The 18994-nt window shown below is 51.6% G+C and overlaps 2 protein-coding genes across 3 annotated transcripts in view; one reads left to right on the plus strand and one right to left on the minus strand.

Annotated features, from left to right (window-relative positions):
- Nucleotides 1-1432: 1432 nt before the first annotated feature.
- On the plus strand, nt 1433-12131 carry SLC16A11 (solute carrier family 16 member 11). The gene is made up of 5 exons (XM_081835746.1): nt 1433-1493; nt 5291-5509; nt 6761-6904; nt 8536-9270; nt 11176-12131. Exons 2-5 carry the CDS (start codon nt 5308-5310, stop codon nt 11382-11384), a joined length of 1290 nt encoding a protein of 429 aa, XP_081691872.1. The 5' UTR covers nt 1433-1493; nt 5291-5307; the 3' UTR covers nt 11385-12131.
- Nucleotides 12132-12653: 522 nt separating this feature from the next.
- Nucleotides 12654-18994, minus strand: part of LOC309326761 (monocarboxylate transporter 13-like) — an 85529-nt gene continuing 79188 nt past the window's right edge. For both annotated transcript variants that reach the window (XM_081835735.1, XM_081835736.1), the window contains 3 exons: nt 18714-18857; nt 16274-17047; nt 12654-13103 (listed from right to left, as the gene is read on the minus strand). In XM_081835735.1, coding sequence (XP_081691861.1) covers nt 12901-13103; nt 16274-17047; nt 18714-18857 — 1121 coding nt within the window. In that variant the 3' untranslated portion in view covers nt 12654-12900. The remainder of the gene's footprint in view (nt 13104-16273; nt 17048-18713; nt 18858-18994) is intronic.

Genomic DNA, 18994 nt, shown 5'->3' on the forward strand with positions numbered 1-18994 from the left:
CTTTGGCATCACCGCATTTCAGAACAGCCAACAGGTAGGTGCCCAAGAATGTTACTCGCCCCAAAATGGAAAGAAGCAGAAGTCCCAGCAAAGTAAGACTGGCTACAAAAAACTTATGGAATATGCAGAAATGGCGAAACGTACCAAAAGAATAAGAAATCAAGATAAACTTTTTTCATATGTAACAGCATGCAAATGCTTTATTGAATATTTACAGATAAATTGTAAGCAGATAAGAACACTGGAAGGATTGTTGTAATAACCTGCAGTTTAATAAGAGTATATAAATAAAATAAACGAGCAAATTAATTGAATTTGGAAATGCGGAAGACTTCCCTATACATGGCTGCCTTCAGGTGTCTTCTAAAAGTCAGATAGTAGTTTATTTCCTTGACATCTAATGGGAGGGCATTCCACAGGGAGGGCGCCACCACCAAGAAGGCCCTCTGACTGGTTCCCTGTCACCTCACTTCTCACAAGGAGGGAACCGCCAGATGGCCCTCGGAGCTGGATCTCAGTGTCCGGGCTGAACGATGGGGGTGGAGATGCTCCTTCAGATATACTGGACCGAGGCCGTTTAGGGCTTTCAAGGTCAGCACCAACACTTTGAATTGTGCTTGGAAACGTACTGGGAGCCAATTTAGGTCTTTCAAGACCGGTGTTATGTGGTCTCAGCGGCCGCTCCCAGGCACCAGTCTAGCTGCCGCATTCTGGATTAGTTGTAGTTTCCGGGTCACCTTCCAAGGTAGCCCCACATAGAGTGCATTGCAGTAGTCCAAGCGAGAGATAACCAGAGCATGTGCCACTCTGGCCAGACAGTCTGCGGGCAGGGAGGGTCTCAGCCTGCGTACCAGGTGGAGCTGGTAGACAGCTGCCCTGGACACAGAATAGGCCTCTGCCTCCATGGACAGCGGTGAGTCCAAAATCACTCCCAGGCTGCGCACCTGGTCCTTCAGGGGCACAGTTACCCCATTCAGGACCAGGGAGTCCCCCACACCTGCTCACCTCCTGTCCCCCCAAAATAGTACTTCTGTCTTGTCAGGATTCAACCTCAATCTGTTAGCTGCCATCCATCCTCCAACCACCTCCAGACCCTCATTGTTATTGTTATTAGAACTGAAACGGGCAGTAGCCTTGTGTCTTTCCCTTGGAAGCAACAGGCAGGCGCCCAACAGGTGCAGCCTCCCCGCAGGACACGGGATTGCAAGGAGACAGAGAAGCCTGCCTCTTGGGCAGCTGAGAAATACTTAGGAGTCTCTTTGTTTGGCAACTGCAAGGCAGCAACCAGCTCCCTTGCGGGGCGGGAACAGGATCCGCCTTCGCGTCCAGCCAGAGTCATGCCCATCCGGCTGGCACCTTTTAAAGGCGGCCGTCCCAGCTTCTCCATGGGGAAAAGAGGGGGAACCTTCTCACGGCTCAGGAGACCTCTGGGGCTGGCCGTTGCCGCAGAGGACGAAGCTCCTTCCCACAGCATCCTTTCTCACCTGTCGCAGGTAAAATAACTTGGATAAGGAGGACGGGGTGGGTTGGGGGGCAGGATCAAGAAACCAGCAAAGATCTCAGGTGTGATGGAGAGGGGAGCTCCCGTTAGTGCCTCGCTCATGACACCCGCTCCAGCCCCATCCCATGATTTCAGGGCCCCTCCAGACGTCCTCAAAAAACAAATAACTGCGTTCATGATGCTATCGGGGTGGTTATACTTAAATCCCGCTTTCGACACTGTTCCCGAAACTTTCAGCGCGGACACAACTTCATTTCCAATCGGTGCAGGTCTTCCTGCGGGTATCCTGCAACTTTGCACACCGCAAATGTTCCGGGAATGGGGTGGGGGCGGTGTCCCACGTTTGCTGCGCTTATAGGATAAGAGTGACCCCCCCAAGCCCAATAATTACGTGTGGACCGACCAGTATGAATCCATCTCTAATGCGCTGTCATTGCATGGATGTGACGCACTGCAGAACACGCCCCACAAAAATCCCACCAGTTTGGGGAGGGGGTTCTTCAAAAGTTTCCATCTTATATTATTGAGACCCCCCCTTCGGTCCCTGTTAAAATGGGGGTCTTGCATCCCACCCATCCCCTTCTTGCTTGCAAAACCCCTCGTGGGCTCCCCCTCTTCTGCGTCTTGGCGACCCCTACCAGACATTATATTCTCTCCCTTGCTCATTTCCCCGTCCTGAGATTTGCCCCCCCCCCAGTTTATGCAGCCCATAAACTGGCTTCTCCCTTCTTAGCCGTCACAAATCATCTCCCCCCCCCCCAACCAAAAAAGAAAGGAGGGTTCCCAGGAGAGTTGGGTTACAATACACCTGAACCAACCAGTTCCAAACTGCCCCTTGAGTCTCCGGATTAAAGATTTAAGCACTGCCTTGTATAATCAGTGAGCAGCATGGCGGGGGGGGGGGAAGAATATTTGGCTTTAGACCGTGGGGGTGGGGGTGTTGATTTTGACAAATGCAGGTTTTGATTGGGGAGTCGCCATGATGCTATATCGCAGAGGGTCCCACACTTTTTGCGCGCAACTTGGTGCCATAAATTCATTTCCAGTGCCCCCTCCACTGTAAAAAGCGCTGTTCGGACGTTTGCACGACCCTCTCAAGTAAAGAGAACGGCACAGCAAAATCCCAGACCTAAACAATGAATTGCGCATTTATTCCAAGTCCCGTTGAAACTATTTATTTCCATTAATTCCACAAAAGGGATAAACGTGGTCCAGTGATGTCAACTTTTCAAAGCTGGATAGTCATTTGCCTCTCCTGAGCCCACCCCCCTTACTTTGAGAACACCTGCTATATAGGAGAATTGTGGCCACGCTGGGTGCATACAGAACTATGTTTCCCAGGTTTTTTGCTCTATGGATATCCTTTGATATTCTGACCCATCGATTTATTCCCCCATGAATTCTGGACCTCTCCGTTTTCTTGGCAGCCACCGATTTCGTGCCTTCGAACTGCAAGTTTGCTTGTTTTGTGCCCATTACTCGGAGCAGCCGAGCGAAGCGTCCCTATTTAATGTGCCATTTGGTGAAATATTTATAGTACTTTCAAAGCCCCTATCCGAGATTTTGCTCACGCGAATGTACGCACGCCGCCTGATCACAGGGGATTTTATGGGGCTCCCGTGCGAAGCCTGCGCGACCCACCTGCGCCGTGGGAAACGCTGGTTTGGAAAACTGAACCAGGTGGGCTTTTTTGGGGGGGGGGGCAGACTCCCTGCCTCGCCAGCTCCTTCCAGCAGGGGGCTCACCCAGCTCCTGATGCGTTGCTGTCGGCCAAGATGAGACTCAGGGTTCCGTCCTCTCCTCCATGCTTTTCAACATCTACATGCAGCCGCTGGGAGAGATCATTGGAGGTTTGGGCTGGGTGTCTATCAATATGCGGATGATACCCAGCTCTACCTCTCTTTCAAATCAGAACCAGTGAAGGCGGTGAAGGTCCTGTGTGAGTGCCTGGAGGTGGCTGGAAGATGGATGGTAGTTAACTGATTGAGGTTGAATCCTGACAAGACAGAAGTACTGTTTTGGGGGGACAGGGGGCGGGCGGGTGTGGGGGACTCCCTGGTCCTGAATGGGGCAACTGTGCCCCTGAAGGACCAGGTGCGCAGCCTGGGAGTCATTTTGGACTCACCGCTGTCCATGGAGGCGCAGGTCAGTTCTGTGTCCAGGGCAGCTGTCTACCAGCTCCATCTGGTATGCAGGATGAGACCCTCCCTGCCTGCGGACTGTCTCACCAGAGTGGTGCATGCTCTAGTTATCTCCCGCTTGGACTACTTGAATGCGCTCTATGTGGGGCTGCCTTTGAAGGTGACCCAGAAACTACAACCAATCCAGAATGTGGCAGCCAGACTGGTAACTGGGAGTGGCTGCCGGGACCACATAACACCGGCCTTGAAAGACCTAAATTGGCTCCCAGTACGTTTCCAAGCACAATTCAAAGTGTTGGTGCTGACCTTGAAAGCCCTAAATGGCCTCAAAGGCCCAGTATACCTGAAGGAGCGTCTCCACCCCCATCGTTCAGCCAGGACACTGAGGTCCAGCTCCAAGGGCTTCAGTGTCTGAGGAACCCTTAAGTTGTTAACATTTTTAGGGAGCTGACACCACGCTTATCTCTGCTCAGGAAAAGAAAACAGGAAACATAAAGAGCCCAGCGCAGCAAACCAGCGCGAGGCATCAGCATCAGCGACTGAGCAAAGCTGGACGCCGCGTGGTGTAAGCAGCATGCGCTGGGCCCTACGCCAATCCCAGAGGCAGAGGGCAGAGCCAGTCGGCCACATCTGGCCTCGCTAGCTCGCTCACTCTGGAGAGCCAGTGTGGTGTAGTGGTTAAGAGTGGTAGTCTCGTAATCTGGGGAACCGGGTTCGCGTCTCCACTCCTCCACATGCAGCTGCTGGGGGACCTTGGGCCATTCACACTTCTCTGAAGTCTCTCAGCCCCACTCACCTCACAGAGTGTTTGTTGTGGGGGAGGAAGGGAAAGGAGAATGTAAGCTGCCTTGAGACTCCTTCGGGTAGTGATAAAGCGGGATATCAAATCCAACCTCTTCTTCTTCTTCTTCACCCCCGAACTCGCGGCACAGAGCTGCCTGCAGTAAAAGAGCCCGCTGTGGCGCTCCGACCGACGGACGGGCTCTTCCCTGGACTCCAACTGTCGGGCCCTGGACTCTTGGCCTGGCGCCCCTGAGAGCCTGGTGCCCGGGTGCCCCGCACCCCTGGCGCCTATGGTTAAGACGCCCCTGATTGCTATAAATCAGGGGTCAGCAAACTTACCGCGCCTTGGGCCAGTGTCTCCAGCGCCTATCATGCGGCGGGCCGGAGGGCAGGGGAGCGCGTGCCCATGCGCATGCACACATGCTATTTCTGGCGCATTTCTGGGTCGGAGGAGCAACGGAAATAGCTTGTGCCATGTGCACAGGCCTCCTTCGACCCAGATGTGCAGCGGAAATAACACTTTCGCATGTGCACAAGCTACCGTATTCCTGGTGCTCCTCCGACCCGGAGGTGGGCAGCCGCGCAGCGCAGCGCCATTAAGAGCAGGCGGTGGCAGTAGGCAGCAGGGGTCACGGCGGGCCGGATAAACCAGTCCCTCGGGCCTTATCCAGCCTGCGGGCCGTAGTTTGGGGACCCCTGCTATAAATGCAATAAATGGGATCAAGAAAACAGTCGCCCATAATGGCGGCTGCTCCCTGCCACAACGTTCCCACTGAACATGTGCAGCCTTGTGGAAGTTATAAAGAGCAGTGGGTTATGGCCATGTTTTGCAAAAATGCTCTCTTTTCTCCTTCGACTCTTCTAGGAATCCGACTCTGAGAGATGTCGCTGCCTCTGGAAAACCCTCCAGATGGGGGCTGGGGCTGGCTGATCGTCCTCTCGGGATTCCTAGCCAACTCCCTCACTTACGGGGTATTGAGATCTCTGGGCATCCTCTTTGAAGAACTGGTGGAAGCTTTCGACGCCAGCGCTGCCCAGGTCTCCTGGGTGACGGCCATCGCCTTGGCAACCCAGCAGCTGGCTAGTAAGTTTTCCAGATGGGGCCACCACCCAGAAGGCCATGCCTGTTGACGCCTTTGCTCCGGATCCCAGTTTTTGTATCGGCGAATTGTATCGGTGATGTCGCAGCCGCTTGCAGAATAATATACTTTTCAGACAACAAACCTTTTAACCGTATTGGAACGCAACTCAAAATCCTCAAAAACCGTGTTGGGTTCAAATAGGTGAAATGGCAAATAATTAAGCCGTACAAAGTCTGTCCAGACAAAGAGGGCAGCCGTTTCTCTTCATTTTTAAATGAATCAGCTGGTCTGTCTCTGGAGTGAAGGCAACACATTTATCTGAGATTCCTGCATTGCAAAGGGTGGGCTAGATGACTCTTGGGGTCCCAACTCAAGGATGAGAGCTTATTTCTAATGGAGAAAATCTCCCAACGCTCCTCATTTCTTGTTAATCTCACATCCCTACACTGTCAAGTTTTAATTATATTCCAAATATAATGAAATTAAAGGTGGCAGAGGTTGAAAGCAAATCTGGGAAGGGTTTGGCAGGGTTTGAGTTGCATGCAGAACGCCACGGGTTCAATCCTTGGTTTGGTTCAATCCTTCAGTTTAACATAAAACCAAACAAACTAACCCGTAACTGTGAGGTGGGGGGGGGGAATCTCTAGAAGACGTCAGGGAACTAATCAGATTGCCAAAAGCCAGTGTTCTTCATCCTTGGCTCCCCAGATGTTGTCAGACTACAACTCCCATCATCTACAAAAATCGGTTATGCTGACTCAGGATGATGGGAGTTGTAGTCCAAAAAAATCTGGAGGGCACCAGATTGCCAAAAGGCATCGTTCTTCAACCTTGGCTCCCCAAATGTTGTCGGACTACAACTCCCATCATCCATGAAAATCAGTTACACTGACTCAGGATGATGGGAGTTGTAGTCCCAAAAAATCTGGAGGACACCAGATTGCCAAAAGGCAATGTTCTTCAACCTTGGCTCCCCAAAATTTGTCGGACTACAACTCCCATCATCCACGAAAATCTATTATGCTGACTCAGAATGATGGGAGTTGTAGTCCAAACAAAAACTGGAGGGCACCAGATTACCAAAAGGCAATGTTCGTCAACCTTGGCTCCCCAAAAGTTGTCAGACTACAACTCCCATCATCTACAAATATTGGTTATGCTGACTCAGGATGATGGGACTTGTAGTCCAAAAATAAACACCCAAGAGGCTGCCCTAACCCTGTGCAACCATCTTCCACCCGTTTCCCACCCAGGTCCCATTGGTACGGCTGCTAGCATGCGGTTCGGAGCTCGTCCGGTGGTCATGTTGGGCGGCCTCCTCTCCTCTCTGGGCGTCTTCTGGGCTTCCTTCAGCACCAGCTTACTCCAGTTGTATCTCACCCTGGGGTTTCTGACAGGTGAGTGAGCATGGGGTCCACCTTCCCCCCCCCCCCCGGAAGTGGGGTTCAGAAGGATCGCTGCCTCGGACCGTGGAGGCAGAGCAGAGCCTTATCTCCCACGAACTTGTCCGATCCTCTGCTGATGCCACCCAAGCTGGCGGCCATTGCCGCCTCCTGTGGCAGGGAGTTCCGTAGTCAAACTACGCACTGCATGAAGGAGGAGGCAGAACATAAGCATAGTGTTTAGGGAAGTTTTTAATGTTTGAAGTTTTATTCTGTTTTTAGTCCTCTGTTGGAAGTCGCCCAGGGTGGCTGGGGAGACCCAGCTGGATGGGGTATAAATAATAAAATAATTATCATTAAAGTAGTAGTAGCAGTTATGATGTGGGACGTGGGTGGCGCTGTGGGTTAAACCACAGAGCCTAGGACTTGCCGATCAGAAGGTCGGCGGTTCGAATCCCTGTGATGGGGTGAGCTCCCGTTCCTCAGTCCCTGCTCCTGCCCACCTAGCAGTTCAAAAGCACACCAGTGCAAGTAGATAAATAGGTACCGCTCTGGCGGGAAGGTAAACGGTGTTTCCGTGCACTGCTCTGGTTCGCCAGAAGCAGCTTAGTTATGCTGGCCACATGACCCGGAAGCTGTACGCCGGCTCTCTCGGCCAATAAAGTGACTTGACCTAATGGTCAGGGGTCCTTTAGTCCTTTAGTAATTATGAAAATAATGTCTCCCTCTCCTGCTGCTACCTGCTTCTCTCTCCCTTGGTCTCCCCAGAAACCAGAAGAGGCATGAAAAGGGCGGAGGAGAGGTTGGCTGCAGGCAGGCGCAGTCTCCGAATGCTTGGGGAAAACCTGGAGAGGAGGGGACTGAGATGGCTGTGGGGAGACAAGGACCCCCACAACTGTCTCATAGGGGAAGGACCACAGCTGCTGTGCTCATTAGGCCTGGCAGTCCTGAGCAGATCTTTGAATAAAGAGGGATTTAGTGTTGGCAACAACACGGCTGCCTGCTGTTTCGTTCTGTTAATGGGTTTGTTATTTCTGGAATGGCTACCTGTCTGGCACTCAGGTATCAGGAGGCCAGGGATTATCACTCAGGCAGAGGGGCTGCTGAGGAGCTGAGCTCACATGTCAATGAATTTCTGAAGTCTTCCCAGTGAGCCAGTACATAGATAACATTTACCCGTGAATTCTTACGCTTGATATCGTGCAGCAGAGGCCCTTTGAACAGATAGGAAGAAACTGTGACGAAGTGTTTTGTGGGGACAAATCACAAAAGTCACAAAAGCGATTGTGCTGGTTTTGGTAGTGCATGACATCTGCTGGAGGGGCAACCCCCCCGAACCTATACATAAATTCCTGCAACAATGAGAAACATTTTGCAGAGTTGGAAGGGTCCCCCAGAGTCATCTAGACCAACCCCGTGCAATGCAGGAATTTGTGGGGATCTACGAACCCAGAGGAGGAGACACTGATGGCTGTGGGGAGACCTTCAGTCCCCACAACTGCCTCATAGGGGCAGTACCACAGTTGCTGTGCTCATTAAGCCTGGCAGTCCTGAGCAGATCTTAGAATAAAGAGGGATTTAGTGTTGGCAACAACACGGCTGCCTGCTGTTTCCTTCGCCCACCCAAAGCCTCTCTCCCCTCGCAGGTTTCGGCTGGGCGCTGGCCTTCGCCCCCGTCATGGGCACCCTCTCGCGCTATTTCTCGTCTCGGCGCTCCCTGGCGATGGGCCTGGCACTGACGGGCAACGGACTCTCCTCCTTCGCCTTCTCCCCGCTGCTGCGGCTCCTGGCTGACTCCCTGGCATGGCGGGGGGCTCTGCTTGCCACCTCCGCCCTGGGCCTCCACCTCTTGGTCTGCGGGGCCCTCCTGCGCCCGCTGAGCCTGCGGGGCGACCTCTCGCACTCGGGACCGGGCTTCGACCTGGGCCTGTTTGCCGAGAGGGGCTTCGCGGCCTTCTCCTTCGGCGCCGCCCTGCTGGCCGCCGGCTACTTCACGCCTTACGTCCACCTGGAGCCCTACGGCCGAGCCATGGGCCTCGGCCCCTACGAAGCCGCCGCCGTCGTGTCCGCGGCCTCCCTCTCGGATGCTCTGGCCCGGCTGCTGGCCGGCGGCCTGGCTGACCGGCGCCTCCTGTCCCCGGCTCGCCTCCTCGTCCTCTGCAGTGCGCTGACCGCCTGCACCCTCCTCCTCTTCCCGCTCGCCTCGTCCTTCGCAGATGCCCTCGGACTGGCCCTGCTCTATGGCACAAGCGCGGGCAGTTTTGCCACTGTGGCCTTCGGGGTCTTGCCTGAGATCGTCGGCGTGGCACGCGTGGTCAATGCCACGGGGCTGTGTCTGATGGCCATGAGTGTCGGGGGGCTGCTGGGCCCGCCTCTCTCTGGTAAGGGACATCTCACTTTATTATTATTATTATTATTATTATAACAGGTGGTCTCGGGGGGTTCACAAAAAAGATCACAACATATATAATCAGAATTATATATGAAAGCTCATACCAAGAACAAACGTAGTTGGTCTCTAAGGTGCTACTTAGAGGGATGCGGGTGGCGCTGTGGGTTAAACCACAGAGCCTAGGACTTGCCGATCAGAAGGTCAACGGTTCGAATCCCCGCAACGGGGTGAGCTCCCGTTGCTCAGTCCCTGCTCCTGCCAACCTAGCAGTTCGAAAGCATGCCAGTGCAAGTAGATAAATAGGTACCGCTCTGGCGGGAAGGTAAACGGCGTTTCCGTGCGCTGCTCTGGTTCGCCAGAAGCGGCTTAGTCCTGCTGGCCACATGACCCGGAAGCTGGATGCCGGCTCCCTCGGCCAATAAAGCGAGATGAGCACCGCAACCCCAGAGTCGGCCACGACTGGACCTAACAGTCAGGGGTCCCTTTACCTTTACCTAAGGTGCTGCTGGACAATTTTTAAATTTATATATATATATATATTTCTACTGTGTCAGACCAGCACGGCTACCTACCTGAATCTAGAACTCTGTAGGGAAGTTTGTAATGCTTGATATTTTGTTTTGTAGTGTTTTGATATTTGGCTGGAAGCTGCCCAGAGGTGGCCCAACCAGATGGGCTGCATATAAATAGTAACAGAATCACAGAATCATAGAGTTTGAAGGGACCCCGGGGGTCATCCAGTCCAACCCCCTGCAGGAATCTCAACACGCAGTTCCCCCATCCAATCTGAAACCCCACTGGCCCCTGCTTAGCTTTTCAAATGTGCGAAGGTGTGGCATGGTAATGGTTCTCCCCTTCCTCGTTTGATCCTCACAACAACCCTGGGAGGTAGGCTAGGACCGGGAGGCCATGACTGGCCCATGTTCACCCACGTTCCCACCCAACCACTCTGCCCTCCGTCCAGAAAAGGAGAGAGTTCTGGGTGGCTGAGATGCATTCCCCCTCGTTTACATTTTCACCATTGTTACTAAATTTGCAGCCACGCATTTAGCATAATAATAATAATTTGTTTTTTATACTCTGCCCATCTGGCAGGGTTTCCCCGGCCACTCTGGGTGGCTCCCCACAGAATATTAAAAAAACAATAAAACACCAGACATTAAAAAACTTCCCTATACATGGCTGCCTTCAGGTGTCTTCTAAAAGTCGGATAGTTATTTATTTCCTTGACATCTGGTGGGAGGGCATTCCACAGGGCAGGCGCCACCACCAAGAAGGCCCTCTGCCTGGTTCCCTGTAACCTCACTTCTCGCAGGGAGGGAACAGCCAGAAGGCCCTTGGAGCTGGACCTCAGGGTCCGGGCTGAACGATGGGGGTGGAGACGCTCCTTCAGGTATACTGGGCCGAGGCTGATTATGCAAACGCATATGCAAACACCATGCAAATTTCCTGCCACATGTTTCCTCCTTACTTGAATGTGCCAGGTGCCAGTGCCAGATTTACATATAAGCTAAACAAGCTATAGCTTAGGGCCCCATTCTCTTGAGGGCCCCCAAAAAATGTAAAGGAAAAAGAAACTTTTGTTATGTGCAAACGGCTTTAGATACCTATTAGTTCCATAAATGACCATATAGCATATATTCAACACCAAAAACAGTGACAATTTGTTGTTGACAAAGGACAGCTGGACGTATAAAGGGCCCCATTACCTTCAGTAGCTTAGGGCCCCATCACACCTAAGTCCGGCTCTGCCAGGCACCAAGGTACACTGCCCTTGAACATGGAGGTTCTGTTTTGCCATTAGCCACGAGTCCAGGCCTCCTGCCCAAAGTTCTCTGAGTTCTGGCGAAAGCAAGATCTGGCGGCCTCCTACTGTCTTCCTCTTCCTCTCCAGGTTTCTTGAGGGACCTGACGGGAGACTTCACCGCCTCGTTCCTGGTCGGAGGGTCCTTCGTCCTCTGCGCCAGCGGGGTCTTCGCTGCCCTCCCCTCTTTCTGCTCTGGCTGCTGCAAGGACGATGGCGACCCCAAGGCCCGGGGAACCTCTGGCTCGGTCCCCTTTCTGCTGCCTTCTCCCCTCACAAGCAAATGTTCGCAGGTATGAAGAAAGAAAAGAAACACAAGCATTGACACAACAACCGAACTTCAGCCGTGAGCGCCTGTTTTTCACCGCAGAGGCCAAAAAGTTGGCAGAGTTGTCTCATATCTTAAATCTGGAAGAGAGGCTGTTTCTCAAACACTAATCCACAAACTGGAAAAGTTTCAGAAGATTTGAGAATATCTCTTTTGCCCGTGCAGGTGATTATTATTATTTTATGAAGGCTGGAGTTCGAAGGCTGGATTATCAAATAAGCCTGCCATTTTCACAAGACTGTGTCTGCCTATTTATTCCTCCCTTAAAATATCATTTCAAGGGATCAATAACTTGCATACGAAGAGGTTGCTTTTATTGACCATGCCCGCACTGCAGAAGAATATATATATATCTTTTTTATTAAATTATGAGTTACGTATGCGCCGTGATTAAAAAACACACATGATAAAGCTTATTAAATGCTCTTCTAAGTCGCTGAGCAATTGTCGAGGGAGGCGCAAAAAAGAATTTGAGAGCTGCCCGAGAACAGCAGCTTTCTACCCAAATTGGTGCGCTTCAGGTGTTCAGCCCTAAATCGTGCACAATCGTGCTGACAGAGGCTGATGGGTTTTGTAGTCCAATATAGCAGAGTTGAAGAACTGAAAACAGTATCTCACATCTGACAACCGATATGCTGCTTTGGTTTCAGATAGCACAGGGGTCTCAAAAGCCCAGGACACAAATTTTCATGGCCCTCTAAGCGGCTAGGATGGCTCATTTGCCTCCCAAAAAGACCCAAAGCTTTCCTACTGGGATTAGTGGGTAAGGAAATTGAAAAAAAAATAACAATCTTTTTCTATATGCCACAACAGCAGCCAGAAATATGTTAGCCCAAAATTGGAAAACGGATGTAATACCTAATATAATGGACTGGCGGGTTAAAATGATGAATTATGCATGCAGAACTGGCTAGACTAACAGGAAAATTGAGAGATCAGGACGAACAGAAGTTTCAAGAAAATTGGAGTAAATATTTGATGTATATAAGAAATAATTGTAAATCTTTGAAGACACTGGTAGGGTTGGAATAACTCTTTCAGCGTATGGTAGATAAATATGATATGTAAAATACGAGATTCCAGAATTTATTTGATACTTACCAAAGGAATGGAGGGAAGTCTGAGGCTCAGCAGAGCCTAGTTTAAATATGTAACTTATATATGTAATATATGAATGTATGTATGTTTACTAAAAATTAATTAATAAAAATTATTCTGTAAAAAAAAATAAAAAATGGCTCATTTGCCAGAAGTGATGTATTGAGAGTTGACTCTAGTACCTAATTTGGACCAAACTGATGTATATTTTGCTCCTATCCCTTCCTAGCTGGGGGTGTGTGGGGCTTCCAAGACAGAGGGTAAAAAAACAGCCTGCCCCCCCCATCCTACTGCCTTCCTGCCCCCAAATATCAGGAATATGACATGTCCCAGGCCGATGGAGAGACTGGTCCTTTTCCCAAAACGAAACAGTCTGGGGTTGATCTCCGTCAGGCTAGACAAACTCCGTTTTGCTGGCTTGGGTTCCAGGGATCTTCTGGTTTGCTCCCTTCCTGGTTCTGCTTGGGGGGGCTGGGGGTTTGGAGGGAGAAATAGCCGGGCAGGAGCAAAAGTCCCAGGCTTCCAGCGACGAGGAAGGAGCCCCCTGCCAGGAAGGAGGCCTTGTAACTTCCGCTAACGTCCCGGATCCAACCTGGAACAGAGGAATGGTCCAAGTTGTGAGTGGAATAAGATTCATCTTGGGGATGTACATAATAAGAGCATAGTAAAAGCCCGCTGAATCAGGTCCGCTGGATCGATGCCTCCATGATAGTCTGACCCTCCTCCTCCTTCATGAATTCATCCAATCCTCTTTTAAAGCCGTGTAGTTTGGTGGACGTCACTGCTTCCTGTGGCAGGAAGTTCCACAGTTTAACTGCGTGGCACAAAGAAGTCCTTTCTTTGTTCTGTCCTGAATTTTGTGGCTACTGCGTTAAATGGAGGAGATAAGCCATAACTGTCAACTTTCCCCTTTTCTTGCAAGGAATCCTATTTGGAATAAGGGGATTTCCCTTAAAAATGGGGAAACGTTGACAGCTGTGGGATAAGCCCACCAGTCTCGGGCAAAAATGGAGGCGATGTATTTTGAGAGAGAGAGAGAAATCTAAGTTGTGAATTTAAATGACTAAAGCTGAGTTGACAGTATGCTAAAGGGCAAAAAAGCAGTTTTTTCTCTGCCTCCCACTCCCAGCACAGCTTTATAAATCTCTATGTCACCCCTCGTCTCAATTTGCTTACATCACTCGCCTGTTGGGGTGACAGCACCTGACGGACAGGTGGGTGTGGTCTCAGGGGGAACATTAAGATTAGTTCTGAGGATCCGATCAAAGGCTTCGCAATCAGAAAAAGTTGGAGGAAATGTTTCAAATATGAATGAAGTGGAACTATACAAAAATAAACATTATTTTCCATCTTACTGCAGGTTTCGTTTCGTTTTGAAAAGTAACATTTTATTTTACAGTTTTTTGTGGTTTATATTTTGAATTAGATATATGGGGGTGGGCATCAAAATCTTTTAGGTGCTTAGCACCTCTAAAGGTCTTAATCCAGCCTTGGGTAGGAGAGATGGTGGCAGGTTGAACCCGCCAACATTTTTCTGGTGAAAATAGGAATGTCCTTAACAACAACAACAACAACAAACAAACAAACAACATACTAGCCACTCTGGGTAGCTTCCAACATATATTCAAACATAATAAAACTTTAAACATTAAAAAAATAGTCCCTGTCCAGGGCTGCCTTCAGATTTTTTCTGAAGGTTGTATAGTTACTTACCGTATTTTTCGCTCTATAACACACACCCGACCATAACACGCACATAGTTTTTAGAGGAGGAAAACAAGAAAAAAAATTCTAAACAAAACAGTGGATGTATCATTTTTGTAGTTCATGCTGTGGCCACAGATATGTGATCTGACAGTGACTTTGGGGTAGCCCAATGCAAAAATCCTGAGGATCCATGCTTTGTAACCACATTTTTGCACCACTGCGGCCCCAGTGGGTGCGTGATTTTTTTGGTGCAAGTTGTAGCCATGGACATGCTATGTGATCTGATGGTGAATTTGGGGTGACCCAGTGCAAAAATCCTGAGGATCCATGTGGATCTGTGCTTTGTAACCACGTCTTAAGTGGGGAGGGAAGGAAAAGCACTCAAGGGACAAGGAACACGCGTGGGGTGGGTGGAGAAGGATGCTGCTAATAATGCAGGAGAGAAGAAGAAGAAGAAGAAGAGTTTGGATTTGATATCCCGCCTTTCACTCCCTTTGAGGAGTCTCAAAGCGGCTAACATTCTCCTTTCCCTTCCTCCCCCACAACAAACACTCTGTGAGGTGAGTGGGGCTGAGAGACTTCAAAGAAGTGTGACTGGCCCAAGGTTACCCAGCAGCTGCATGTGGAGGAGCGGAGACGCGAACCCGGTTCCCCAGATTACGAGACTACCGCTCTTAACCACTACACTACACTGGCCCTCCAGTGTGAGGGGTATAAGAGGTGAAGGCTCCTCTCCTCTCCCGCTTTGCTCCTTTAAAGCAAGCAGGCTCTTCTTCTCTCCCACCTCCCCGGCTTAGCAAGCTGAAAAACTTTTCTGCTATTTAGCCAGCTGAGTGGGGAGGAGAGAGGGACAGAGAGCCTGCTTGCTTTAAAGGAGCAAAGCGGGAGAGGAGAGAAGCCGCTTACACGAGTGTAAGCGGCTCCTGTCCGGTTGGCTCCTTTAAAGCAAGCAGGCTCTCTGTCCCTCTCTCCTCCCCACTCAGCAGCTCTTCTCCCACTTTTCTGTTTCAAAGCGAGCCACGGAGGAGGGAAGGAAGGGGAACCATGGATCCTCTGCTCACGACTGCAGCAGATCCCCCCGCCATCCGTAGGCATTCACTCCATAACACGCACAGACATTTCCCCTTACTTTCTAGGAGGAAAAAAGTGAGTGTTATGGAGCAAAAAATACGGTACCTCCTTGGCTGTGGGATTGCATAATTCCAAACCCTCCTATGAAAACAGGGACATCTACCATACCCTCCACCGGTGCTTTTATTCCGGGGGGTGGGGACCCAGGGGTACGCATACCCCTAAAACATTTTGTGAATCTAAGTTTTGCCTCATTGAGGGGCAGTATTTCAATATACCGTACTTTTCCGTGTATAAGACTAAGTTGTTTTTTTTTTTTTTACTAAAATATAATGTTAAAAAGGGATGCGGGTGGCGTGTCTGGACCTAATGGTCAGGGGTCCCTTTACCCTTTACTAATGTTAAAAAAGGAGGGTAGTTTTATGCATGGGGGCACTCTCCCATTTTCTTAATTTGCAGTCCCCCAAAATAGGGGGCGTCTTAAACACGGGGGTGTTATACACAGAAAAATACGGTATATAAGAAAATGAAAGTACCCCTAAACATTTTTTTAAAGAAAAAAAGCACTGCCCTCCAACATTTCTCCGATGAGAACAGGGGACGCCCTAAGGAAAAGCGAGACATTCCAGGATCAGATTACCATATTTTTCGCTCTGTAAGACGCACCAGACAACAAGACGCACCGAGTTTTTGGAGGAGGAAAACAGGAAAAAAAATATTCTGAATCTCAGAAGCCAGAACAGCAAGAGGGATCCCTGCGCAGTGAAAGCAGCAATCCCTCTTGCTGTTCTGGCTTCTGGGATAGCTGCGCAGCCTGCATTCGCTCCATAAGACGCACACACATTTCCCCTTACTTTTTAGGAGGGAAAAAGTGAGTCTTATAGAGCAAAAAATACGGTAGAAACTGCGACAGCTTCTGTCCCTGGAAAAGAGGGATGCTTGGAGACTGACCAGCCAATCGCCAGGCTCCGGTGTCTTCCTTACCTGAGAGGGGGGGGCCCGACAGCGCCCCGACGCTTTCCATCAGGTTGATGAGTCCGATCGCCCCCATGATCCGTGCGGGACCCACGATTTCCACCAGAGTGGAGACCCTGAGCGGGAGAACGGCGCCAGCCAGGAACCCGTAGCAGGCGCTGATGGCGAGCACGGCCCCATAGCTGCGCCCCAGGGGCACAGCCAGGACGGAAACCCCTGTCAGGAAACTCCACAGGGTGAGGTGGTGGCAGAGGCGGAGAGGGCCACAGGTGACCAGCCAGGTGCAGGCGACGCGGCCCCCAATGTCGGCCACGCCCACGGCGGAGGCGAGGAAGGCCGCCTGGTACTCGTCAAAGTCCAGCTCCCGGGCGTGGGGCACGAGGTGGACCAGGGGCACGAAGAACCCGGCCGCGTTCAGCACCCCGCAGCAGGTGTAGGTCATGAAGCCTCGGTGGCGGAGCAGAGAGAGTCCGAAGAGAGACGAGAGCCGGTGGCGCCAGCTCACCGCCTGCTCTGGGGGCGCTGCCAGGGCATCGTCCTTGGGCAAGGAGAGGGGGCGAAGCAGGGCTCCGCAAGGCAGCAGGTGGAAGACCATCCCGGATACCAGCAGGAGAGCCCCGCGCCAGCCGTAGAGGTCCACCAGGAACTGGAAGAAGGGCGAGAGGGCCAGGGAGGCGACGCCGGCGCCCGAGAGGGCCAGAGAGGTGGCCAGGGGGCGGCGGCGCTCGAAGTACCGCGACAGCAAGGCCAGCGAGGGCCAGAGGGCAAAGGTGCCTCCAATTCCTGCATGGGGGAGACAGGCAGACAGGGCGTCAGCGCAGCGAAGGGAGGCAGTTCCAGTCGTAGCCCGAAAACTGAGCGGTTTTCAATGCAAACGTTCCGCCTCCCGGACAACTGGAAACCAGAAGCGGTCGTCCCGGTTTCTGAATGTTTTCCAGGAGCCGAACGTCCGGTGTACGTTTCTGAGCACAATTCGAAGTGTTGGTGCTGACCTTTAAAGCCCTAAATGGTCTCAAAAGCCCAGTAGACCTAAAGGAGTGTCTCCACCCCCATTCCTTCCAGTAGCACCTTAAGGTGCTACTGGAAGGAATTTTTTTATTTTGTTTTGACTATGGCAGACCAACACGGCTACCTATCTGTAACTCCACCCCCATTGTTCAGCCTGGACGCTGAGATCCAGCTTCGAGGGCCTTCTGGTGGTTCCCTCATTGCGAGAAGTGAGGTTACAGGGAACCAGGCAGAGGGCCTTCTCAGTGGTGGCGCCTGCCCTGTGGAACGCCCTCCCACTAGATGTCAAACAGAAGAACAACTACCAGACTTTTAGAAGACATCAGAAGGCAGCCCTGTTTAGGGAAGCTTTTAATGTTTGATGTACTACTGTATTTTAATATTTGGTTGGAAGCCGCCCAGATGAGCCCAGCCAGATGAGCGGGGTATAAAAATAATAAAGAATAAATAATAAAGTTCAAGAACCAAGGTAGAACAGTATATCATAACGATTACAGATATGGAATTATGTATAAATAGCTCTGTAAGCTGGGATAGCTCTGTTGGCGGAGCACGAGACTCTGAATCTCAGGGTTCTGGGTTCGAGTCCCACACTGGCAAACGATTCCTTCATTTCAGGGGGTTGGACTAGATGAACCTCGGGGGTCCCTCCCAACTCTGGGATAACATGCATGCGTGTTATCCATTTGTAAAAGACATTTTATATCAATGACAATATTGATTTAGAGGGATTTGGAAGTAGCAAGGGAGAACCTAGGGAATGCACTTCTGTGTGTGTGTGTAACGCAGTGGCGTAGCGTGGGGAGTGCAGGGGGGGCTGGCCGCACCAGGCGCAACATCGGGGGGGGCGCGCTCGCCGCCTCCGGAGTCGCCGAAGAGCCTCGGGCGCAGGCTGTAGCAGAGCCCCATGTTTCGCGGAACCGACGAGCTGTGTGTGCGTCCGGGCTGAAGGCGTCCGGCAGGCAGCGGCTCTCAGCGCTCGCTGCGGTCCCCGCGCGTCAGGGCCGCAGAGGGCGCGCCAGGCAGCCCCTCCTCACAGCCTTGCTGCAGCTGCTGGGCCATGTTGCATTTTCCTCGCCTCTCTGCCCTCCTCCTCCTCCGGGCAAGCGGCGTCGTTTGGGCGGCAGCGCCAGCTGCAACTCACCTCAGATCACCTGACACGGACCCGCCGCCGCCGCCGTGGCTACCTTACCGTAAATACCCCAGCCCAGGCAGCAGCAAGAAGAAGCTGGCAGCGGCGGCAGGTTAGGGGTTAGGGGCGCAAATTACTTGCCTTGCCCCGGGTGCTGACAACCCACGCTACGCCGCTGGTGTAACGTGGCAAGCAAATTCAAATAATGAACCTTTCTGGCCTGTGGCTGGGGGTCTTTACTGCGGAGGAAGGCGGAACAGCCCCTCCCAGTAAGAAAGAGACTCTGGCTTGACTCCAGACATTCCTTACCTGTGAACACGCCAATAAATATATAGAGCTGTGCCAGGTTGGTGGCGAAGGAGGCGAGGAAATAGCCGAGGCCTGAAAGGAGCCCCCCTGCCATGGCAACGGGACGTTCTCCATACTGAGTGGCCAGTGCCCCTGCCAACGGACCTGAAAATATAGAAGATAAACAGAGGGGCTGATCTAGACCCACGGCTGAGGCCGAGGCTACCCGAAGGATCTCATTCTCCCCTATGGATCTGCCCAGGATCTGAGATCTCTGGGGGAGGCCCTTCTCTCAGTCCTGC

This window comes from Podarcis erhardii, assembly GCF_964252035.2.
Source record: "Podarcis erhardii genome assembly, chromosome: 13".
Lineage (NCBI taxonomy): Eukaryota > Metazoa > Chordata > Lepidosauria > Squamata > Lacertidae > Podarcis > Podarcis erhardii.